Source organism: Leucopleurus acutus, assembly GCF_964270905.1.
Source record: "Leucopleurus acutus genome assembly, chromosome: 9".
NCBI lineage: Eukaryota > Metazoa > Chordata > Mammalia > Artiodactyla > Delphinidae > Leucopleurus > Leucopleurus acutus.
In genome coordinates this window covers 28,959,501-28,985,963 of record NC_139144.1, presented here as the reverse complement: position 1 = coordinate 28,985,963, position 26,463 = coordinate 28,959,501, and the positions used below count along the sequence as shown (strand labels likewise).

The 26,463-nt window shown below is 34.3% G+C and overlaps 1 protein-coding gene across 1 annotated transcript in view; it reads left to right on the top strand.

Annotated features, from left to right (window-relative positions):
* Nucleotides 1-26,463, top strand: part of PCLO (piccolo presynaptic cytomatrix protein) — a gene marked incomplete at both ends in the record, with an annotated part of 365,934 nt that overhangs the window by 229,801 nt on the left and 109,670 nt on the right. The window contains 2 exons of the mRNA XM_082846518.1: nt 558-694; nt 6,483-6,573. Coding sequence (XP_082702644.1) covers nt 558-694; nt 6,483-6,573 — 228 coding nt within the window. The remainder of the gene's footprint in view (nt 1-557; nt 695-6,482; nt 6,574-26,463) is intronic.

Here is a 26,463-nt window from a genome sequence, read left to right as displayed (position 1 = left end):
TACCTGGGATTCTCCTAAAAATAAATGCTTTTGTTTATTTATGGATGTCATAGAAATGTCAGGTTTTCAAAAAATGCTCACTTGATGTCCAAAGCCATAGTGGTACTGGGTTGATATGAGAGTGGGGAAATAACAGAATCTTCTGTATCCAAGGAATATATTTTCCTTGGATTTTGGTGATGGGTAGTGGGGAGAGGTGAGGAGGTGATACTGATGGACTGAGGTTGAATAGAATGACCTTTGAGAAATATTCATTGTACATTTATTTATTTAATCACTGTCTAAATTTCTTCTTTCACCTAATCTAAATTTAAATTTTGTTTTATTTTGCTTTGAAAAGTTTCACAGGTGGCACGTCATTTTTTCTAGGTTATTCCATGGTACAAAATTTTTAACATAGTATTGGAAGTGATTTTTCTGATCCTGTTGGGAATTGTGCTTGAAATGCATGAATGATTAATAAGCCTGAAGCATGTTAGTACTTCAGAACATCTGCTGCCCTCTGTCATCTGTATTTGTTAGAGTTGGAATGTTTGATGTTTCCTTGGTCTCCAAAGCCTATCACCTGCGTCGTGAAGAAACAGATTGGTTTGACAAACCCAGGGAATCTCGTTTGGAAAATGGACACGGTCTGGATCGAAAACTGCCAGAAAGGTTGGTCCACTCTAGACCACTCAGTCAACATCAAGAGCAGGTAAGTGCTATATTGAGCAATCTCTTTCAGATTTATTAAAAAAAAAAAAAGATTCATTTCATCCTAAAATGGTCTCAGTTATCCTGCAATGAATGGGACTTTTGTCAATCAAGTTCACAAATGATTTTTCTTTTCAGTATCTTAAAGTAGTAAGTAACCTTACTTCATCATCCATGACTGACGTCACACCATAACCATGATGCTTCTACCAAGGCAATTTAAGTGATTTTTTTTCCTCTAACAGATAATTAAGTTTGTGCAATATACCCAACACTGCCATACACAGAGAATACATGAAGCTCCTAAAGAGCTTACAGAATATTGGGTGAAATAGATTTGGGTAATTTCCATGTTCTCCATAACAGTATGTTCAGGTGTCAAGCAAATAAGAGGATGACCAAGCCAAGTCAGCTGGGGACGGGGAAGGCGTCAGTTGCGGGTGAAGGGATGATGTTTTAGGGTCTATTATGTGGAAGTGTTTTTTTGTTTTACATTCATTTTTGGATTTTATCTTCAAAACAACTTTCATAAAGTATGTTTTATTAATACCTATTTATAGGTGAAAAACTTAAACTTAGAGGTACTATTCACTATTACATAAATATAATGTTATAATTCATGATCTTATTCACTTTAGAACAAATGTGGTGATGTTTGAATTGAATTTTGATAGATCTTAGGAGATTAACAGTTGGATAATCTGAGGGAGATTCCTCTGGTAAGCCACGTGGCCTTAAATCCGTTGCCTTAACAGACCAGATTTTTGCAGGCTGTATGTTCATTATGATCATTAAAATACCCACAAAGAGATAGTTACTTATATCATGTACATTAACTCCTAAATCATCCCTGTCTGATTAATGATTCACTGATGTAAATGACAACTGTATTTTGAACAACACAGAAGAACCATATGAATTTACTATAATTCAGTGTTTGTCACATTAAGGTGTAAAAGAAAACAAGACTTTTACATGTATAAGTACTGTCTAGAACATATTATCTGTGGTCTTAGATTTGATTTTTTTCCTAAGCAGTTTCAGCTTTCATAGACAAATTTCCAGCTGATTAGAATTTTCTTTTCTCAGAAGTTTGTTCTAAATTTTTCAGAATTGTTCTGAATGTTTTCTCAGAATTTTATTTTGTTTTTCTAGATGCTATCATATTTTATAGAAATCTGTTCTTCTCTGTATATTGTAAGTATTCTAGATCTAGAATAGATCTAGCTCAGAAGTGGGAAAATTAAAGGATTAAAATCATTCTGAACATGTTTAAAAATTTCAATTTACCTCTTATCTACAATTACTAAAACAATCAATTTGTCAACTGAAAATAATTTCCTTGAATTTTTTTTATTACAGGAATCTCTCTGTAATGACTTACTTGTTATATCTTACCCATCTTGTTTGTTTCTCTGAAGTTTACTATTTCTGACAAACCTAGATCAAGTTAATGAAAACACAAATCCTTTAAAGAAATCCTAATAAGATGAACTATAAAAACTGAAGAGCTAAAAGAAATAATAACTTCCATACAATTATTTCCCTAAACTTCTGAGGATCCAATCAGAATAGTCTTGTCCAACTAATTTATCCAACTAATATTATACAGGATATATTTTAAAATAATCTGTGTCCATCTCCAAAAATATTTTCTAAAATTATTGTATGTAGATTAAACATAAATATTCCTAATGACTTTTTTGTTCATAATTTTCTGTTACATCTACAGATTTATGATTTTGGTTCACTGAAGACATAGCACATCATGTTTAAATATATAATTATAGAGCAATTTAATACCAAAATTAGAGTGGCTATATTTGAGAATCATTTAATTAATTTCTCTCTTTGATAACATAGAAAATGTAAGGATCCTTGTTAGAATTATACACAGGTAAATGTAATAACGTGTATTTTCTTGCTAAAAGATATTTTTTACATTTGTATTTTGTTATCTAACATACAAACAAAAACACTGCAATACTCAAAACTGAAAATATGTAGAATTATAAACTAGTTATAAAGTGAACAGCCATATAACCACCACACAAACAAAGAAAGGGAGGATTTTCTGCGCACTGAAACCTCCAAGTGCCCTTTGCAGATTGTAATTTTCAACCTCTCCCAAACAAGTAGCAAATATACTGACTTTTGTGACAATAATTTCTTTTGCTTTATAGATTTCTCTAAATAAAAGCTTTATTGAAGACAACATATGCTTTGATTACATTTATATAAAGTTCAAAATTCATGCTTTTTTGCATTAATATTTATCTTCAAATACTGTCTTCCTCATTAACTCATCAAAGCTATATTTTGGTCTAGAAGGAATAGCAAAATAGCATTCTTGTTTTAGTCACTTTGCATATTTAATCACAAAAAGGTAATATTGAACTCTTGGTACCAATAAGTCCAGCTGCTTTTATTTGAAAACTTATGCATAATAAGAATTTATGTTCATAAAATGCTCTGGAGGCAGAAGTAATAAAACCAAATTGACTAATGCAAGCACTAATTTCTCTGCTTTAAAAAATATTTAATGTAAACATACATTAGAGAAATTGAAGAGTATTTCTGAAGTTAGAGTCAAAAATCATATAAACCATAAAAATAAACCAAATCTTCAAAACTATATTTGTTTCTTTTCAAATATATATATTTATGTTTAACCTCTGCACTGTTCAGTAGAAATTCAACTCTGCTTTGTGAATTGAACAGATCACCTGCCTCCTTTCTCTTTTTTATTTTTTTAAATTTTTTTCAGTCTCTTCATCTATAAATAGGACTAATACCCTTCACAGGGTTGTTACAAAAGTCAACATTTCTCTACTAGTACAAAATGCCTTCACTCTGCACTAATGCCCATGCCTTGTGCAATTCCCATGCAACCGCTATATTGCGGTACATTGAGCTCCTCTGAAAGAGCCACTCTTTCTCTTTCGTCTGGGCTTTTGAATGTCTTGTTTCCTCTTCCTGATCATTCCCCCTCCTCTCTTCTCTTGCCTAACCCTATTCATCACTCAGGTCTCCATGTACATGCCTCATCTTGCAAGGAGCCTTCTCTGACACTACCACCACCACCTCCCCACAAGTGTTCTTCCTTTGTGCTCCAGTAGCACTCCATGCATTGTGTCTTGGTCTACGGGCTTTTAGAGAGCAATTGCTGTCTCCTCCATCCACCATGGTATATGTGCAGTGCCTAACACAGGGTTTGGATCCCCAGAAGGGCACTCCGTCCCCTGCATCTGTCACACAAGGTATTTAGGTGAGGGAAAGCATGAATGACTGTATAAATAAAAGATATATTAACACAAGAGTTGTTATTTCATAAGTATGAAGGGCCAGTTCATGAACATAATTTCTCTTGAAATATTTGTAGGTAGGGAAGAGGAAGAACCCTTTTTCTGGGCAGCATACAGGTGATAGTTCTGTCAATGTAGAATCATCAAAAGACTATGCTATCAGAAACCTGGCTCTTGGGGAGAGGTATGAGGCACTACTTGATGTCAGTCCCACCCTCTGGCCTTGTTCCTACTCTTAGTTGGCAGAAGCAACACCTGCCGTAAGACTTCATCTGCTAGAGAACTCTCTCAACACTTACCTGCGTTGGTTAGAAAAAAGCCAATATGCAGCTAGTGCAAACATGGGAGATGGATACTTCTGCTTTCCTCACACTCTTGGTCACATTGATCAAAACTGAGGCAGTTTAATGTTTTTAATTGATTAAATGAATTCATGAAGCTGAAATTACAGGAAATTCTGTGAGATGCTCTGAAAGCAATATTCATGGAAATGAAGAAGCTTAACATCCCTTCTACTTAATATCATCATAGATACATATTGAAAGGCAGTAGGGACTAGTTGATAAAACTGATGAAACATTTGGGAAACCTGATTACTCTTCTAGACTATGCAGTAGGGGGACTATCAGATTATATCAGCTTCTCCCTAGACTGGGGAATTAGAGTAAAAGGCAAAATTGTGTTTTCTTAGTTTATTTTTGGCCAAGTGAAATTAGAAGGCATTTGAAGTAAAATGAAATAATATCCATAATTTTAGTGAATTATCTACAGTAACAAAGTAAAGTTGAGTTATATCTAATAGTTGTAGGATTTTCAATGCACATGGTTTGATTTTTAGTAAAAAATAAAGATCTTTAAATGCAGATTAGGGGAGGGAGGAAGAAGAGGAGGAGAGGAAGAAGGAAAGTAGAAGAAGGAGAAAAGACGGAGGGAAAGTAAGGAGGCCAGGAGAGAAAGTAAGAAAGAGAAAGAGACAGAATGGGAGGCAAGAGTATGGAAGAAAAGAGGAAAATGCACACTCTTTTGTTATGAATATATACAAGGTTTTCAGTGGTATACAAAGTTAGCATCAGTATAAATTATCAAGATTGACTGATTATACTGACCATAATATTTTTACAATCTTGCAAACAATACTGTAGCTTTACTTTGCAGAATTCATATAATATTCTTGGACTTGACAGGATTCTGCTGTTGACTGGGGAGTGTTTTATATCTATCAGAGGCCTGATTAAGCTTATTCTTTGCCGAAAAGAATAAAAGCTAAAGGCTATAATTTAAGTTTGTATTTTTTTTAGTACATTTTCCTTTTAAAATCCAGAAGTCTAGCAGTTTTACTGATGGATTTTCAAAGACACATTAATATCACAAGAGTATTACAAGGAATCTTCCTTCACAAAATGTAGGTCCTTTTAGTTCTAAATTCTGTTTAATATTTTGGTTTGGTAGTTCCAAAAACTTCTTAAACGTATTCTGAAATTGTTAGTATTGAATGTCTCTTTACTGTTATTTCATTTGTAATTATAGTCAAAAATTCTCCTGAGGTGATAAATACAAGATTCTATCCTAATAAAATCCTATTAATATAGGTATATAAATATTTTACTATTTCTATCTTTCATTATTTCACAAATCTCTTTTGAAAGCCAAATTCCATAAAATATAAAGCATAAGTTTGGATTTGCTAATTTACTTTTGTTTCAGAAATCTCATTTTGCCAGGTGGAAACAGCAATAATGCAGTCTATAGTACTCTCATGTTCAAGTCTCAGTAATGAGAATTGAAATCACAGGCTTGTAACAGGAACTTTGAGTGTTGTTTCTTCTACCCGAAGGAACATCAGAAGTAAATAAGAAGTAACACCTTTGCATACAAAGAAGGCTTCAGAAAATATTAGAATGAGGAAAGATTTGATTTATTTATACAGAATTAGTCTCAGCATCAGGTATACATTGAAACTGCTAGTAGATGTGCTCAGCAGAAGCAAAATTCCACAATGAAATCAAAATAACATAAATATGCATTCCTAGTAGAGTGATAGAGATGCAGCGTATGAGGATCTTCTCTGGCTTTTCTCCCTTAGGATCACTTGATTGCTGAAAATTGACAATGCCTATTTCTAGGCTGTCCAAAACAAAGTCAGCAGATATCAATTTTCCATATACTTCCTCTATCCACTGTCATCACTACTATGCACTACCATAGTAACAGACATCCTTTAGGTGTTACATGTGCTCGTTGATTTTCCAAACACAAATCAGTTTGCAAGAGAAACGGGTTGTAAACCTAAAGACTATAATGAACTCAGAAACCAATAACATCATTGTGTAGTATTAAATGCTTAAAATTGTCATCATTTGAGAGTCTTCTAATATATTTTCATTGATTGAATCAATGTGCTTTGAAAAAAAAAAGTGAATTCTGTAAATTGCCTTTTAAGTCTCTTTAACATTGCTTTTTCACCTTATCACATGTACGTCTTAGATTATACAGATGAACGGGAAAACTGTGCACTACATCTTTCCTCATGCAAGGATAAAAATAACAAGAGACTCCAAGGATCACACAGTTTCAGGTAAAGGAAATCGAATAATCTAGTTCTTTTCACTTTAATGTCGCACTGAGATATGTATTTGAATTTCAGTTTAGATGACTCATTAAATTTTAGAAAACACCACTTTTTATGTCAAAAGTTGTGTATTGGAAAATTTCAAAAAATAAGCAGGCTGTGCATTTGAATATGAAAGACAATAATGGCATAATCATTAGTATGATACATTACTAAATGGCATATATATTTAGATCATTCTATTAATTATCTTCATTTTTAAAAATGTGCATGACATTACAATGCTACGTAATTATTGCACTGTTGAGTAATGTGGTCATAGGACCATAAAACATTCTTACACAGAAAGTAGAAAACTAACTTGAATTTTTCTAAAGAATAGATTCCCCTATACCTTATCAATTTGAAGAGTATCAATTTTGTTGATTTTTATTTGTTTGTGTTCTTCTGTAAACCAAACTTATGACAGAAATTTTAACCTTGTTATTTTGAAATACTTTGGACTCCCAGAAAATAACAGTCAGTTCTTTTGCCCACCCTTTACCCAGTTTCACTAATGTTAACATCTATCTAACCACAAAAAATGATCAAAACAAGAAATCAACATTTTTATGATGGTACTGAGATATCTACAAGCCTTATCCAAATTTTGAGTTTCCCAGCAAATTTTTTTTTTTCTGGTGCAGAATCTAATCCAGATCTCAAGTTGCATTTAGTTTACAAATAAAAACTGCTCTTATATTTGTGAGATGGAAGTATAAATTTTCTCAAAGTTAATAAATTTTTAAAATATGACAATTACCTATATTCTCACTCAAGTATTTCCCTATATTCTCACTCTTTGTTTCATAGACACCATACATCAACAGAAAATATTCATGAATATATATGGATATATGTATAGGTGGTGTATCTAACATGGCCTATGTGTTGGAGGGGTTTTTTTTTTAAGGACTGATAGAGAATAAAAAAGAGGTATTTCTTCAGTGTTCTTCCTTGCAGATTTTAGACCTTAGAGAATGTAGATGCGGAACAGGTTTTGCTTTGAGCAATTGTCCTCTCTTTATTTTCATAGAGAATGAATTGATTTAGAGCCTAATATTGTTGTTTTCCTTTTAAGATTGGGTAATTTTTCTTCTGCCAGAGATAGATAATTCAACCTTTCAAGATTTTATTGCATGCAGACTGTATTTTAAGTACTGATGAACATTCCAGGAATGAGACTTAAAATCCAGGGACTATTTTTGTAGAAATAATTACCTGCTACAAACTATTTCAGTTCCCTCCAGCTCATAAAGCAAAACAACATAATACTTTCTAGCAATACCAAAATTAATTTTTTCAGGGAGTACAACAAAAATCTTCAAAGCATTTTTACTAAATCATCAGGACTCTATATCAATATGTCTGTTTTCTAGTTGTATTACTCTTAATATACTATGTCAAAGTAATTATCCCCTCAACTTTATCATTTTTCTTTTGCAGCTTATTTAAATTTTTCTTTTACTATAATTAGGAAAATTTTTAATTTGTTTTCTTTTACTACAATTAAGAAAAAATAATAATTCTTATTTTAAAATATAAGAATAACAGAAATAAGAGCTATTGATTTCTTGTTATAAATATTCTAGTCTGAAAACTAAATTCAGTTTCCTCTGTATATAGATTTTGCAAAATGAGAAAAGAGCATTATAGGTTTGAACAGTACATTTACTAGAGTATTATATTATCTCTCTTCAAGCTCCTTTTTATTTTGATATTTGCCTAAAGTAATAATAAAAATATTTTCCTTGTTGTACTTACCCTGCGTTACTACTGAATACATTTTCCATGTATCCGGTAGCACGATCTCATTCTAAAGTAAACGTTTTGCAGCAATTTGTATTGTCTTCAGATAAGTCTTTAAGTACCTGAAAGGGATTTAAATGCATGTATATGCGAGACTAGAACCAGAAACGGCAATTTTTAGCAAACAGCCTCCAGCAATTTGAGGTTAGTAGGCAAACCCTGGCATAGAGCATTTACACTCCTGGCTAATCTCTGTTATTTGCTGGTCTACCAAAAGCTTAGTGTGAGTGACAAAATGTTTGGTGACAGTAAAGTTATTCGTAGCTATCAGTGTCATTTTTATGTTAATGTTTTCATTAAAAATGGAATATATTTTTAGAGATGCATACTAAAATATTTACAGATGAAACAATGTCTTGTGTGGAATTTGCTTCACAATTAGCTGTGTAGAGAGTGGTAAAGAAATAGATGGGACAAAACTGACCATGATTTGATTAATTGTTAGAGTTGGAAGATCAACCACACTGGGTTTTATTATAGTCTTGTCACTACTTTTTTATATGCATGAAATTTTTCATAATAAAAAATAAATTCCTGTTTGTCTCTCACATTTAGAGAAAAACAGCAGTGTCCAATAGCTTCATCAATAGTGAAAAAGCTATCTAAGCTAATAATTTAACTCCCTTTGTCAGAAAGATAAGGATATAATCAAGGAAGGAGAGAAGAATAAAATGTAGTATTTCTGCTCTCCTAAACAGAGGGGCAAATTGTCGTTAGTAAATTTTCATTTTAGTTATATAAACCCATCGAAAGTAGAAATAAAATATATCTTTTTTAGTATTTTAATAGACCATTCTAAATGGGTCTAGCATTAAAATATTTTATAAGAATTATATGAAACCAGCATACATCACAGAAAAGGAAAAAATATATTTGTATTTATTGGAAGCAAAAGTAATTTCAAAATAGCAGACAGGATTAGAAAGTTTGTTGGTTTTTTTTCTTAATTATTTCTACTATGTGGACCTGGGAACCCTCATGGTTACCCAAGATTCTTTCAGGGGGTTTTCAAGGTCAAAATTATTTTCATAGTAATGCTAAGGTAGCATTTGCCTTTTGCACTCTTATTTTCCTGTGAATATACAGTAGAGTTTCTCAGAGATTAATTGATGTGTGACATCACAATAGACTGTATATAACAGATAAGAGAATTCAGCTGTCTTCTATTTAACTTAATATCAAGCAGATTTGCAACAATATAAAACAATGCCACCTTTCTCATAAATATTTTGTTTTTAAAATACATTTTTATTAAAAATGTGATTTATTTTAACATAGAATGAGTTTATTAATACTTTAAATTCATTAATAAGTACTTTAAATTCTCAGTTTTAGTTTATAATACAGAAAATACACATAATTATAACCCATATAAACAAAAGCTTTTTGAGGTCTCTAATAATATTAAAAAATATAAATGGCTCCTTGGAACCAAAATGTTTGAGAAATACTTCTCTAAGGATCTTTATAGAGAAAGTTTAAAAACTTCTAAATAAGCTTTTATTTCTTCCTATAAAAAACTTACACAAATAAAGTATATTTTATAACTACTTTTAAACTTATATTGAATTGATTTAAAAATTTTTATTCATTAATAGTTATTGAGAGAACACCCATGGTGTGATTTACATTGTGTTGGTTGCTGTATTACTAGAATGAATCCAACAAAGACGTTGATCTACAAATTACTCATACTTTAGTAGGAGAATCTGAAGTGTGAGTAATTATTACAGTAAAATTTTAGGAACAACTGAGACAAAGCCGGGAATTTATAAAACTTTATTTTTCATAGACATTTGTATATATGTATAAGTGTGTACACACATATACATATGTACCATTATTTATAGTATTTTTATGATGTATGCAGAGAAAAATACATGCATACAATTTTCTATTAAGAGGCCCATAATTTTAAGGAAATAGACACTTTAACTTTTTACCGTAAACTTCAAAGATACTCTTATAGGTGTTGATCAACAACTGTACAGTGGTTTTGAAAACCTTTATTCAAACAAGTAAAAGGCAGCAAAATGGAGAAAACAGGTCATGGGTTTTAGAATTAGAAAGACCTGAGTTGGAGTGCAGCTCTGTCCTTACTTAAATTTTGAGAATAAGTTTGCTCAACCATAAAATAAGACCAGCTCTCTCTATCTCACATAATTGCAAGTGCACCTAGCCCAAAATGTTATACTTACTATACACTCAACAAATGTTATTTCCCCTTCTCTTAGACAGAAATTATCAGAAAAAAAGATAAAATGTAATGCTCAAGAAATTAGTCTCTTTTTTATTTAGAACTCGTCTTATGGCTCCAGAAACACAGCTGTTTGAAACAAGTCAAAGAAATTCTTCTGATTTTAAAAAAGATATTTGCTTATGTATAGTTCTGCAATAGACTGGCTCCATCTGCAAGGCTAGAAAGACTAATTAGGAAGTGCAATAGTGAAGAACATTAAAAATGTTTGGGTTCAAAAGACAGCAGTGTCTTCTGTGGAAATAGGGGCTCATTTTCTATTCCTCTTTAGTCCACCATCTTCATGAGCTTCTAGAAACAGATAAATATAACAGATCTCATTGGATCTGAGTTGGTAGGAATACCATTGTGGATAGCCCTTTTTAAATTATTATTTCAACAACTTTACATATCATAAATATGCACGTTGTATGTGTACAAAAAAATGACTTTTATAAATTTATGGAGTTGTGTGACCATCATCACAATTTTGTTTTAGAACATTTTGATCATTGCAAAAAGTTCCCTTGAGTCTGATAGCAATAGCCACTTCCAGCACTCCTCTCCCAGCCACAGGCAGGAAATTTATGTCTCTGAGTTTACCCTTTCTGGGCACTTCACATACATTAAATCACACAGTTTACAGTTTTGGTGTCTGGCTCCTTTCCCTTACCAGTATTTTTTAGGTTTATCCATTTTGTAACATGTATCAGAAGTTTGCTATTTTTATTATCAAGAAGTATTCCATTGTTTAGATTGTGTGTATTTGTTTATCCATTGGATTTTGCCTGGCTTTTCTTAATATTTGCATACATGTTTTAGTTTGGACATACGATATTTTTGTATGGCATCCTAGAAGTGGAACTGCTGAGTTACATGGTAAGTTTCTTAACTATTTAAGAAACTGCCAAACAGTTTTCCAAGGTGAAGGTACCATATTGCATTCTCGCCAGCAGTGTGTAAGGATTCCACTTTCTCCATGTCATTGTCAACACTTGGTAATGTCTATCTTTTGGGGTGAGTGTGGATGATATCTCATGGTTATTTTTAGCTTGCATTTTCCTCATGACTTACGATAATGAGCATATTTTTAGGTTTATAAGCAAAGCATACGTATTCTTTGGTGAAATATGTATTAAGAAATTTTGCCCATATTTATTTGGGTTGTTTGTCCTCATAGAGAGTTGTAAGAGTTCTTTATATATTTGGATGCGTCTTTTATAAGATACATGGCATGCATATATTTCCTTCTAATCTGTGTTTTGTCTTTTTATTTTCTTAAAGGTGTATTTTAAAGAAAAGTTTTAACATTTTAATGGAATTCAATTTATTGATTTTGTTTGTTTGTTTGTGAACCTTGCTGCTCTTGATAATGTATTAAGAACTATCCCAAGGTCAAATGTTTTCTCTTGTGTTTTATAGCAGAAGCTTTAAACATTCAGGTCAGTGACCTATTTTGTGCTGTTTTTTTGTATATGGTACGAGGCTGAGATCCAGGTTCATTTTTTGAAGCACTAATGGATATCTAATTGTACAAGCATCTTTTGTTTAAAAAATGTCCCCCATTGAATTGCCTTGGTATCTTTGTCAAAAATCAATCTACCATTAATACAAGAATTTATTTCTAGATACTCAATTCTGTACTGTTTGAATATACGCCTAACTGTTACACTCTTTTGCTTACTACATAGCTTTATATTACGTTTTGAAATCTGGTAGTGGAAGTCCTCCAACTTTTTTTTTCAAAATTGTTTTGGCTCTTCTTGATCCTTTTAACTTCCATATTTTTTTAGTACCAACTTACTGGGATTATGATAGAGGTTGCATTGAAATTATAGATCAATTTGGAGAGAATTGCTCTCTTACCAACATTGAATCTTCTAATTCATGAACATGTAATACCTCTTCATTTACTGAGATATCCTTTCATTTTTTTCAGTAAATTTTATAGTTTTCAGTGTACAAAACTAGCATTTCATTTGCTAAATGTCTCCAAAATTATTTTATTCTTCTTGATGCTATTGAGAATGCAGTTGTTTTCTTAATTTCAATTTTGGACTATTCATTGCCATTTTATAGAAATACATTTGATTTTTGTATATTGACCTTTTGGCTTATAATCTTGCTAGTGTTTTTAGTTCTAATAGTTTTTTGTGGAGTTCTTAGGATTTTCTACATGCAAGATTATGTTATCTGCAAGTAAAGACAGTTTTACTTGTTCCATTCCAATAGGGATAAGTTTCATTTTTGTCCTTATTGCAATTGCTAAAAGTGTGGTACAATACTGAACAGAGTAGTGAGAGCAGACATCCCTGCTTTGTTCCTAAAGAACATTAGTGACTCGTTGTGACAACAATGCAGGAACTATACCACCTGCCATAGAATTCCTTCCTCTCTTCCCATTTAATACTCACTGGAAGGAGTTTTATTGGCCTAAAATTTTAAAAATCTGAGCAGAAGTATTTAAGAACAGCTTTAAAAGCAAACAATAGCTAGTCAGACTTTCCGCTTCCTTTTGTGAATCAATGGAGATCTCAAGTCCTGGCAATATGGATAGGCATTGAGTGAATTATGTTTTCATTTTTGGAAGAGGATAGGGAGTTTACATACATGCATACATACATATATACACAGCAAATAAACCCTCATACTCACTATGGTTTACATTTCAATAATTTTTTAATGGAAATGATTACATTTGTGATAATTGCCTTATTTACATAGTTTGGTCAGTCATTATGTTGTCCCAATATTCAACCAAAGAAATTATGTATGCAGAATCCTAAGAAAGCAAATGAAAATCTTAAATATGTTAAAAAGATATGAAAATAATTATACTGTTTACTTTGCACTTGCATATTTTCTGTTCACTTTTGAAATAATTTGAAAGTATAACCATTTCCGCCAAATACTGATATCATTCTCCTCCTTTTTTTTCGTACTTATGAGTGTTTACAGAGAAAATCCACAAACTTAGAGGTGACTTAGATAGATATGTGTATTCAGACTTTAGATGGAACATTCTAGATGGTAAGAATAGTTCTATATATCTTACCCAGTATTTCTCAAAGATATGATCAGCAAATTAGCTTAAAAAAATACCCCCATGTTCCATAGAATATGTTCCATAGTCAATAAAAGTACTGAAACAAAAATTTAGCTACCTTTTTTTTTTTTTTTTCTTTCTGCGGTACGCAGGCGTCTCACTGCTGTGGCCTCTCCCATTGCGGAGCACAGGCTCCGGATGCGCAGGTTCAGCGGCCATGGCTCACGGGCCCAGCCGCTCCGTGGCATGTGGGTTCTTCCCGGACCGGGGCACGAACCCGTGTCCCCTGCATCGGCAGGCGGACTCTCAACCACTGAGCCACCAGGGAAGCCATAGCTACCTTTTTTAACTGTTAAATTTACTTGAAAATTTTTCAAATAATATAAGATTACAGAAAGTAGAGTTATGATAAACAAAGACCTATCTTTCACTTGCCCACTGTAAAAAAATAAATAGTTCATATTGAATATAGATTCAACCTTAACCTAGCTATGAGGCAGGTACGGGAAAAGCCTGTGGCGACCACTCTGCTTCCAAGAATTTGCAAGACACTTGAAGAAGTGGAGCTAATACATAGGAAGCAATGAATACATGAGACTATCTAATGAAAATTAAAATAGGGCACAAACCACGGGTACATGTTTGTACACATACAATTTTTGCACTGCATATCTTCATTTGCTCAAAGAATTTTATCAATGGGATGTAGAGAACACATCTTTGCCCTTTTTCTCATGAAGATTTTCATTTCTTTTTCCTCTTTTAGAGATCTATAAGGGAAACCTCCCATCTGGCTTTCAGCTACCAGTAGCTAAATGGCTAAATGCATGTATCATTTTCAACTGTCTTCTTTGTATGTATACGTAAAATGAGCATGTGTGGGGGTGTGTTTGTGTGCGTGTTGTGTATGTGTAGATAGCTGGATGGACGGATGGATGGATAGACAGATAGATAGAGTGATCGATCCTCAGTAAATTATGGTAGTAGTGAAAAATACAAAGATGAAAATAAAAGCCATCATAATTTGACAACTTATATTCTCTTTCCTTTTTATCTTGTTTATACCCATGTACACACACCGTAAAAGTTAGGAGTATATTGTAAAGTAGTTTACATACGTATTTTTAATATAGTGTAAACTGCCCAACAAAGACATTTTCCTGTTATATCAAAAGTTCTTCGTAAACAAATTTAATTACTTGTTTTTATCATGTTTGTAGATATTTAATCATCTACATCAACCATTCCTCAATTGTTGGACATTTGTGCTGCCTTCCCCTTTTCAGTATTATAAACGATACCACAATACTGCCGTGAAAAAATGCTGCCATGATATTCATTATTTCCTTAAAATATATAGGCCCCATGGGGGTTCTGCTTAGGAAAAGCGTAAACAACCAGCTGTGGAAGGCCAACATTTTAGTATCAAAAGGTTGGACTTCCCCTGATTCTTGAAGGAAGATATGATTGACTTGGTTGAATAATTTCCTCGACTTGGAGGAAACTCAAACCCAGCTGCTCAGGGATAAGCAGAAATTGTACTTGATCCCCTTGATAAAGAGGGCTGTTTGGCTAGGGGTCCTTATATCCACCAGAGTAGGAAGGGGATCTTATGGTTAGACCATTTAAGACCCTGCTAATTTGAGCAGTTCATGAGGCAGCACGTAATACTGAGTCTTAATTTTAGGCCTTAGACCGTAATTAGTGCTGCTTTTTTCTTTTCAATGACTTTATCATTGCAGGAAGACAGATTATTTTTGTTTGGGTTTTTCTTTATTTTTTTTTTCCATTTTGTTTTGATAGAACACAGAGTGCATAAAAGGAACCAAAGTTAGGGCCAGATCATGGCGGACCAGACAAGTAAAGAATCTGAATTTAATTTGATAGGTGCTATGGGCATCATTGAAATCATTGAAGCATGATTTTGTCTTGTTTGCTTCAAAGCTGAATTCTGAAAGAAGCTTAACCATAATCAAATAAGTTGCACCAGGTGATCAAATAAAAATGTTTGATCACTTTTATTTGAGACCGCACTGCTGTCCTCACATGTGGTATATAAAATAAAAGGGAACTGAGGCAAAAATGTGGTGAACTCTGCTCCATGCACTTGATATAAATTATAGCTGGCATACACTTAACATGCCTCCGATGTTATTTACATGAACACTTCATGAGAGAACTTTTTTTTAAGGCCAAGCCTTAGAAAGTTAAAACAATTTTGTCATATCTTCTGTTTCTTGTGGGACACGAAGAAAAAGTGTCACTGTCCATTTGGGAACATGTGTGTTCCATAGTAACTGCTGCAAGTTCTGGGAAACTGAACAGATTCTGCGAAGGTGCCTTGGCCCCCAAATTTCTCCCTCCCCATTCAGGATGGCTTTTCCTCTTGCATTCTTAGCAACGGTCCAAATTATGTATGACATAATTTCTTGCAAGCCTCTCAAATTATTTTTAGGAATAAACAAAGTATACAGCTATAGAAATAAAATACTATTTGGACTGAATCTCTTCTAAAATCCCAGTTTCTTCCTGGTACATCTTAGTGAAAGCTTGTGTGCATTTCCTTAGTGACAAAGGAAGTATCTAGTGTCAGGACTAGTTCCTCATTCACATCATCACTTCTCCTGACATCTGTCAAGATAAATATTGCTTGTGGAAGTGTGTTCCTGCTAAGGAAGTGACATTATAGGCTATGCTTCTAACTGGAGATAGAGGAACATATTTTTCTGTTTTTCTTAATAAAGCAAAATTAAAGGAAGTAATAATTGATTCTGTGAGGATACGGTGAAGACATTCAAGATATTTAACCTACAGGTTAAGGAGGATAAATTGGTGATGCTAATGTTAAATATAAGGGTATAAATGTAAAATGTATATGAATGGGCCATGGAAAGTAGGTAATAAGAAATGAGATTAAGTTAAAGGAGAAAGGATTTATACTGATCTTCTAGAATATTTTCTTGACAATTAGAGCGATGAGCAAAGTTATATAGAAAGAACAAGGACGTGGGACTCAAGAAGATAATGGGCTCTAATATTAGCTGTTTTACTTGCTAGCCAACCTAGACAAGTTTCTAACCTTCCTTAGTCTCAGCTGCTTTGTCCTGAAATGGTATGGATAGTAACTAACATGAAAAGTTATAGAGATGATTAAAAAACACAGAAAATAGTATAAGACAAATAGGAGAAACTCTAGAAATGTTACTTTCTTTTTCCTTCTATCCCTGAAGATGATAGTGAAGAGATTAGGAACAAATAATATATTAAATATAAAATAATATTGGCACAAGGTAGAGACACCAAATAGAATTCATTGGTTTCAAGTCATATATTTTGAGACATCTGACAACTAAAAGTTCAATAAATCTGACGTAGTAGAAAACTAGATGAAAATAAATAAAAGCAGCTCACTTTTTGTTTAAAGCACAATTTCAGTGGAATGTTTATTCTTAGGCTGGTCACCTAACAACATATAACGTTTCTTCTCCATTACAGATAGTAGTAACAGTTTTTTTAAATAGGGTAACGAATATAACCAAATTAATTTTATTAAATAACTCTTTAGTGAAAAATATTCCCTGACATATGCTGGACAGTAGAAGCTGTTGAACTTCATTGAATACCTCCTTCACCAAAAGCAAATCGATTTCGATGAGAGCAGGTTTAGCCTGTAGCACAAAAATAATACGGACACCTAGATTTTATTTACAGTATCCCTAAAGTGACTCAGCAAATTCAGAACCTTTCTCTCCAAATCAGTTTCTCAACTACTCCCCCAAATAGTGGTAATTATAATATTATTATGGTACCAGGCCTGTATATACTTTCTTCTGTATAGATTTGTATACTAAGATATGTAAGTATTAACTACTTATTCATTTAACAGATATGTATATGCCATTCATCTTTTTAACACAAATGGGAAAATACAAAAATGATAAAATCTGTAATACTTAAAAAGTAACACTGTCATCTTTGTAATGTCTGATAAAGATATAAACAAGTCATAGACATTTATGCATCAATAGAAAAATGGAAATTATATTGATAAAATGAGCACAATCTGTCCCAACTGATCAGTTACAGCTTCAGATTAAATGGTACAGTATAATCTGTAAACTGCCTAAGTCAGAAATGTTTCCTCTCCTCATTACTGACTGAGAGATACTGACTCCCCAGCATTTTTTATATCTTGGTAGTTTCTCCTTTTAATGGCCTGATTGTGATGTCTCTCATCACTCTCCCCTCTGCAACTGAATGAGAAAGGGAAGGGCTGGTTATGCTGCTCCCAAAACCACCCTTTCTGATTCCAAACCAGGTTCCCTGGCCCTAACCCAACAGGAGACTCATCACTAAGCCACTTATTTATTTGGACTAAGAATTTGGGCTCCGCTTTAGCATTGCCATATATTAGGTGTTGTCTTGAGCACTTAACCTCACAAAACTTTATTTTATTTGTGTAAAATAGAGGGTTTCTTGTTTGTTCTTTTACTTTTAAGATTCATTGAATTAATATACTTTTACAGACATTTTCTAAGAACAGAATACAATGCGAATTTATTATTTTTAACATCACTGTCACTGATGCATCAGCCCCGCTTGGGGAAAATTAGGCATTTCAGTTTTCATCCATTCATTATTCATTCAGTTATATATTTAGTGCAGCCTAGATGCCATGTACTTGCTACATATATTATACCATAACCCCAGCATTGCAGAACTGATACACAAATCTCTTCCTCTTCATTTATGAAGGGCAAAATGTTATCTATTCATGGCCTATTTTCCCTTTATCTCCTTATTTTTTTTTTCTTACCGTGCCCTCTAAGTCCATCCTCTATAGCTGCTCAATCACTGTGGTAGCTACTATAAACATAAAATGTTCCACAGGTTTTGCTACCAAGATAAGGTCCCTATATATTTTGTGCAGAGAATACAACTTTCATCTTCGTATTAATTTTCTATTGATGCATAACAAGTTACCACAAGTTTAATGGCTTAAAACAACACACATTTAGTATCTCACAGTTTTCATGGTTCAAGAAATTAAGCATGGACTGGGTGCCCTGGTAGGGATCTCACAAAGCTGCAATCTATGTGTTGGCCAGGCTGTATTTTGTTCTAGGCTTGGGGATCTTCTTCCAGGGTCACGAGATTGTTGGCAGAGTTCAGTTCCTCCAAGTTGTGGCACTAAATTCCCCATTTTCTGGCAGGCTGTCAGCTGCGGACCACTCTCAGCATCTGCGGGGCCCAGTCAGTCCCCCTCACACATCCCAGTTTACTTTTTTCAAGGCCAGCAGAAGATTCATTCTAGTCTGCTGAGATGGAGTCTTACATAGTATAATCATGGTGGTGACTATCACATCACCTTTGTCAGGTCCTATTGGTTAAAAACAAGTCACAGGTACATGGACTCAAAGGGTGTGGTTTATACAGAAATAATTCACTGCGAGTCAATAGTGTATGTCTGCACAATCTCTATTAATAATGTTCAGAAGTACAAAAGGAACACTTAATACTCTATTTTGAATTAGGATATTATTTTTCTTCCTACTATCTTTTGTTTAAGTAAAACTATCATTTGGGAAAGCACATCATAGCTTTACCCTAAAATAAGTGTAAACTATTTTCTTTCCGGTGACATCATAGGGTTACATAAGCATCTCCCAGTACAACGTTTTTCTTTAACACATGTGGTAGATGACCCTACCCCAAGTCCTGGCCTGCCGTCAATGAGATCAGTATCTAAACAAGTCAGTATTAAAGCCATATCTATAAATTGACCCTATTTTCTCACTTCATAGCATCCACTTTCATATCAAAGAATCAGTTCAGTTTGGACCCTGAGTACTGCTAAATGCTAAATAATTTTTTATTTAGATATAGTTGACATATAATATTATATTACTTTCAGGTATACCTCAGAATGATTCAGTATTTGTATATATTGGGAAATAATCATCACGCTAATTCTATTAACATCCATCACCAAAGACAGTTACAAATTTTTTTTCTTGTGATAAAAGCTTTTAAGATGTACTCTCTCGGCAACTTTCAAACATGTAATATTGTGTTATTAATATAGTCACCATGCTGTACATTACATCCCCATGACGTAATTTATTTTATAGCTAGATATTTGTACTTGTAACCCCCTTCACTTATTTTGCATGCCCTCCCACCCCCTGCCTCTGGCAACTGCCATCTGTTCTCTGTATCCCTGAGTTTGATTGTTTTGTTTTTTTGGTTTTCTGTTTGTTTTTTTTTTTTGTTTTTTGGTGGTACGTGGGCCTCTCACTGTTGTGGCCTCTCCCGTTGCGGAGCACAGGCTCCGGACGCGCAGGCTCAGCGGCCATGGCTCACGAGCCCAGCCGCTCCGCGGCATGTGGGATCTTCCCGGACCGGGGCACGAACCCGTGTCCCCTGCATCGGCAGGCGGACTCTCAACCACTGCGCCACCAGGGAAGCCCGGTTTTCTGTTTGTTTTAAGATTCCACATATAAGTAATGCCATGTAGTATTTGTCTTTCTCTGTCCGACTTACTTCACTTAGTACAGTGCCCTCTAAGTCCATCCATGTTGTTGCAAATGGCAAGATTTCCTTCTTTCTTATGGCTGAATAATATTCCATTGTGTATATATACCACATAGTCTTTATCCATTCATCTATAAATAGGCAAGATATAGTTTGCTTCCATATCTTGGCTGTTGTAAATAATGCTGAAGTGAACACAGGGGTGCATGTGTCTATTCAAGTTAGTGTTTTCATTTCCTTCAGATAAATACCCAGAAATGGAGTTGCTGTATCATATTTAATTTTTAATTTTATGAGGAACCTCCATACTGTTTTCCATGATGGCTGCACCAATTTACATTTCCACCAACCGTGCACAAGGGTTCCCTTTTTTTTTTTTTTTTTGCTGTACGCGGGCCTCTCACTGTTGTGGCCTCTCCCGTTGCGGAGCACAGGCTCTGGACGCGCAGGCTCAGCGGCCATGGCTCACGGGCCCAGCCGCTCCGCAGCATGTGGGATCTTCCCGGACCGGGGCACGAACCCGTGTGCCCTGCATCGGCAGGCGGACTCTCAACCACTGCGCCACCAGGGAAGCCCACCAGTGTCTTTTGATGTATATCCATGACTTATCTTCCTTATTTCCCACGGCAATGGCCATTTCAGTCTTATGGCAGGCCAATTTGGACCCATTTCATCCAGTATGATGTAAGTGTGAATAGCATTTTATACATGCTATGAATCCCATGCAACATTTTTGCCTTAATATTATTCAAACTACAATAGAAAAGACAAGTGGTGAACTTTTGTTCGTGGAAATGCGAAATACGATGTTCACTTCAAATTCTTCATGTATGTTTACATATTTAAGACTAGGAAAAAGGATGTTATACAGCAGTTGGCTGGATTAGAAGAAGTTAATGGGAATAGATGAGTTTGTAATTTGCATGCCCAGACTTAGAGTTGGATTGTATTTGACATGAATGTGGTGTTGCCATTTTGATGTTTCTGGAAACAGTTAAGTAGGGATTGCTAATAAGGCAATTGATATACTTTGTTATATTTGTAGAAATGTTTTTCTTATAGTGAGCGAAAGTAAGTAAAGTTAAAAAACAAATAGTGAAATATTCTTTAGGTCTTCGTATTCAAGTATTAATGAATTAATGTACCATTTGATAAGACGTGCAAAGGAAATGATTATGGACTTCTAATATAATTTGGTTTATTTTCCTAAATATTTACTTGGATAATTGATAACATTAGTCGGTGCAAGAGTGTAAAACTAAATTTTCACAGCCTTATGCAGGAATATAATTAACAAGAACTATAAAAATAGATTTAATTGAACTATCCTTTGGAGACTTTTTCATTATCCTTAGTACTTCATTAGCATTAATATGTATAGAGACAATCTTTCTTCTTCTTCAGCCCAACTAATGACATGACTAAACTATGCAGTGTATCTTCTTTCTGTAATAACTTTATTATGAATAATAAACTCTATTGATTTAAAGACTACTATTCATAAGATAGTATGTTCACTGATAAAAATTTTGCTTTTCCTTGATGCTCAGATGTAGAACATGATAGTGTTGAAATGAGACAAGTATTTTAGTTTTGTCCACACTTAATGCTCTAATTATAACATCATAATATTTTCATGTTATTTTAATAATAGAAATGACATTTTTGTAAGACTTTAAAATATCAGAGCTTTTAATGTAACATGTTAATAAACATGTAAAATTAAAGTAGATTTAAACTGCAAATTTAAATGCAAATGTGAAGATTTTTCCTTAGTATGCTAATGTTTATTTTATGCACAGCTTATTTTTTAGTTTTTTTATTTCAGCTTTGTCAAGGTATAATGGACTTATAAAATTATAAGATATTTAAAGTGTACATTGTGGTGATTTGATTTATGAATACATTGTGTATGAGACTAAGTTCTACTTTCTTGGCAGATTTAAGATTCCATGCTTTCACTGCAGGGGGCGTGGGTTCAATCCCTGGTCAGAAAACTAAGATCCCGCGTGCTGCGCGATGTGGCCAATAAATAAATAAATAAGAAATAAAATACAGTGTTAGCAACTATAGTCACCAGTCAGACCTTTTCCAACTTATAGCTAAAACTGTATACCCTTTTACCAATTTCTCCCTATTTCCCGCATCCCCAACCTCTGGCAACCACTCTCTTTCTATGAGTTTGACTTTTTTTCCCCACATATAAGTGATACCATGCAGTATTTGTCCTTCTCTGTCTGGCTTATATCCCTGAGCATAATGCCCTCAAGGTCCATGCATGTTGTCCCAAAGGGCAGGATTTCCTTCTTTCGCATGGCTGAACGGTATTCTATTGTATATATGTACCACATCTTTTTCCAATTATCCATCAATGGATACTTATATTGTTTCCATTTCTTGGCTACTGTGAGTATTGCTGTAGTGAACGTGGGAGTACAGATATCTCTTCAATATCCTGTTTTCATTTCCTTCAGATATATACCTAGAAGTGGGATACATGGATCATTTGGTAGTTCTTTTTTTAATTTTTCGAGAAACTACCTTACTGTTTTTCATAGTGGCTGTACCAATTTACATTCCCACTAACAATGCACAAGGGTTTACTTTTCTCCACATCCTCACCAATGCTTGTTGTTTTTTCTTGGTAAAAGCCATTCTAACAGGTGTGTAGTCACATCTCACTGTGGCTTTGATTTGTATTTCCCTGATAGTGATTTTGAACACCTTTACGTGTACCTGTTGGCCATTTGTATGTCTTCTTTGGAAAAATGTCTATACATTTCCTCTGCCCATTTTTTCAATCAGACTGTTTATTTTCTTTGTTATTGAGTTGTATGAATTCTGTATATAGTAATATACATTTTCATATCAACACCTTATCAGAAATATATTTGCAAATATTTTCTCCTATTCCAAAGGTTGCCTTTTCATTTTGATGGTATCCTTAAAGTCCCTTAATCTACCTTCATTCTTTTTCATGCTTTTTTCTTTTTACTCCTCTACTTGGATGGATTCCACTGCCCTGTCAGATTCACTGATCCTTTCTTTCAGTTCTCTAGTCTGCTGTTGAACTGGCCTACGAATTTTGCAGTTCACTTACTGTATTCTTCAGCTCTGTAATTTCTGTTTGGTATGCCCTTACATTTTCTGTTTGTTGAAATTTACACTTTGTTCAGGCATTGTTCTCCTACCTTGGTGAGCATCTTTATGACCATTATTTTAAACTTTTTATAAGTAAATAACCTATCTCTGTTTCATTAAGATCTGTTTCTAGACTTTTATCTTGTTCTTTTATTTGGAACATATTCCTCTGTTTCTTCATTTTCCTTGACTCTCTGTGTTGGTTTCTGCACACTGGATAAAACAGCCACCTCTCCCAATCTTGATGGAGTGGTCTCGTGTAGGAGATAAACATTATCATTCCGCCTAGCCCAAACTCTTGATTGTCTATCAAACCTATGTGATTGTACAAGCTGCCTTCTTTGTTCTCAACAGCTCCAAGCAGTTGAGGGTATGCCAGGACCTGTTTTGATGTGGGTATTTTCTCATTCACCCCACGTGTAGGAGTTGCTCAGCTAGTTTCTGGATTGTTTCCAGTGGGAATTGCTCCATGTATAGCTGTATATTTCAACGTATCCATGAGACAAGGTGAGTTCAGGAGCCTCCTATGCTGCCATCCTGGACCAGAACTTTAGAACTGACTACGTAATAGTATACTGATCCCATAATTATAAAATACATACACTTGAAAACACCAATGCATTTATTTATTTATTTTAAACATCTTTATTGGAGTATAATTGCTTTACAATGGTGTGTTAGTTTCTGCTTTATAACAAAGTGAATCAGTTATACATATACATGTGTTCCCATATCTCTTCCCTCTTGCGTCTCCCTCCCTCCCACCTTCCCTATCCCACCCCTCTAGGTGGTCACAAACCACCGAGCTGATCTCCCTGTGCTATGCGGCTGCTTCCCACTAGCTATCTATTTTACGTTTGGTAGTGTATATATGTCCGTGCCACTCTCTCACTTTCTCACAGCTTACCCTTCCCCCTCCCCATCTCCTCAAGTCCATTCTCTAGTAGGTCTATGTCTTTATTCCCGTCTTGCCCCTAGTAGGTAAGTCAGAAAGAGAAAAACAAATACCGTATGCTAACACATATATATGGATTCTAAGAAAAAAAAAAGGTCAATGCATTTAAATCCTAAGGTTCATCCTAAGGTTATCAAGATACAGTAATACATTTTCTTAGTGATTTTGTTACTTTTATGATAGAACTTCTCTTTTTTATAAATATTTCCTATATATTTTAATGGATTTCAGAAATTCAGATTTCCCTATGAGACTTCCTTAACCACATTTATGCTTATATGGTGTGAGTTACTCTAACTTTTTGTGATCTCTTTTCCTAAAGCTCCTATGTTCATTATAGTAACTGTTGGCCTCTCTACTCTGCCATACTGTGAACTCAAGAGCAAGACCAGTGCATTTTCATGGCATCTAACTGAGGAAGCATTTTAGCAATGTTTCTAGATGGACTAGAAGCAGAGGAGGAAATAAGTTTATGTTGATAAAAATTTGTAAAAGTTGAAAACAATGATAATATAAATACCAGTTATCAAGGACCATTTAGATTTAAGCATTTCAGTTAAAAATTAATGTTGCTTGTTGACTTTATCAACTCTTTTATTGGCATTCTGCTTTTTAGATTTGAGCTGAGGTGTTTTATCTTTATAGAAGTGTCTTTATTCGTTTTATCTGCATTCAATACATAAAATATCAAAGTTTCCATGGTGGTGCAGTGGTTGAGAGTCTGCCTGCCAATGCAAGGGACGCGGGTTCGTGCCCCGGTCCAGGAGGATCCCACGTGCCACGGAGCGGCTAGGCCTGTGAGCCATGGCTGCTGAGCCTGCGCGTCTGGAGCCTGTGCTCCACAATGGGAGAGGCCACAACAGTGTGAGGCCCACGTACCTCAAAAAAAAAAAAGTACAACTATATAAGCATTAAATCAAAATGTCCAGATTTAAATTCTTAGAAATTGTGTAAGTTAAATTTGTACTTGTGACATCCAAAGTAGGATACAAGCAACTATTGTAAAAAACAAAAAATGTTACCTTTCCTGGGTTGTTATTTTCTACCTTGCTTTTTCTTTCACAGATTTTTAATATTTCTATGGTACTTTACTGTATACGTGAAAAACAGTGGGAGCCACCATAGCAACATCAACAAGAGGAAAAGTAATTGTTGAAAATTTACTATATGCCTGAGTAGTTTCTATATACAGTTGACCCTTGAACAACAAGAGTCCGAACTGCATGGGTCCACTTATATGCAGATTTTTTCAGTAGTAAATACTGCAGTACTGCCCAATCCATGGTTGGTTGAATCCAGGGATATGGAACCGAGTATACAGACGAACCTTGTCTACGGAAGACTGCTATAAGTTATATGAGGATTTTCGTCTGCACAGAGGGTCAGCACCCCTAATCCCCATGTTGTTCAATGGTCAACTGTATATCAAATATCATTTCTCATAGTATTTTCATGGCTATATATTACTCCTATTTTACCAAAGACACTGAAGCTTATAAAGTATATTTAGAAAGTTTTGAATTCACTAGCATGAAACTGTATCTTACAAAATTAAATAATTATTGTGTCATGCTACTTTATTAAGATAGGTATGATTGTAATTTCCTATCACACATCCTTTACTACAGGGTTTTAGAATGTACTCGGTCACTAAAAATCAAATGACATGAAGGACCCAGCTACTTAATCCTCAAGACAATGTCATCTACAGAATGAAACTATAATCAAATTTTTAAAAATAGTCACATGTTAATTAATAGATTTTGAAGTTCTACTTTTTAGCTATACCTTTACAAGGTATAACAATTCTCTTTGTAGAGTCTAAGCGTATGGCTGCACCATATATTATATAGTGCTGAAATTATTTTTATGAGCTACATTTATATTCTAATTTTTAAGCTTTAAAAGAAATAAGTGGGACTTCCCTGGTGGGGCAGTGGTTAAGACTCTGCGCTCTCAATGCAGGGGGCCAGGGTTCGAGCTCTGCTCAGAGAACTAGATCCCACGTGAATGCCACAACTAAGAGTTCGCATGCCACAACTAAGGAGCTGGTGAGCCGCAACTAAGGAGCCCACTAGCTGCAACGAAGGAGCTGGCAAGCCACAACTAAGGAGCTCTTGAGCTGCAACTAAGAAG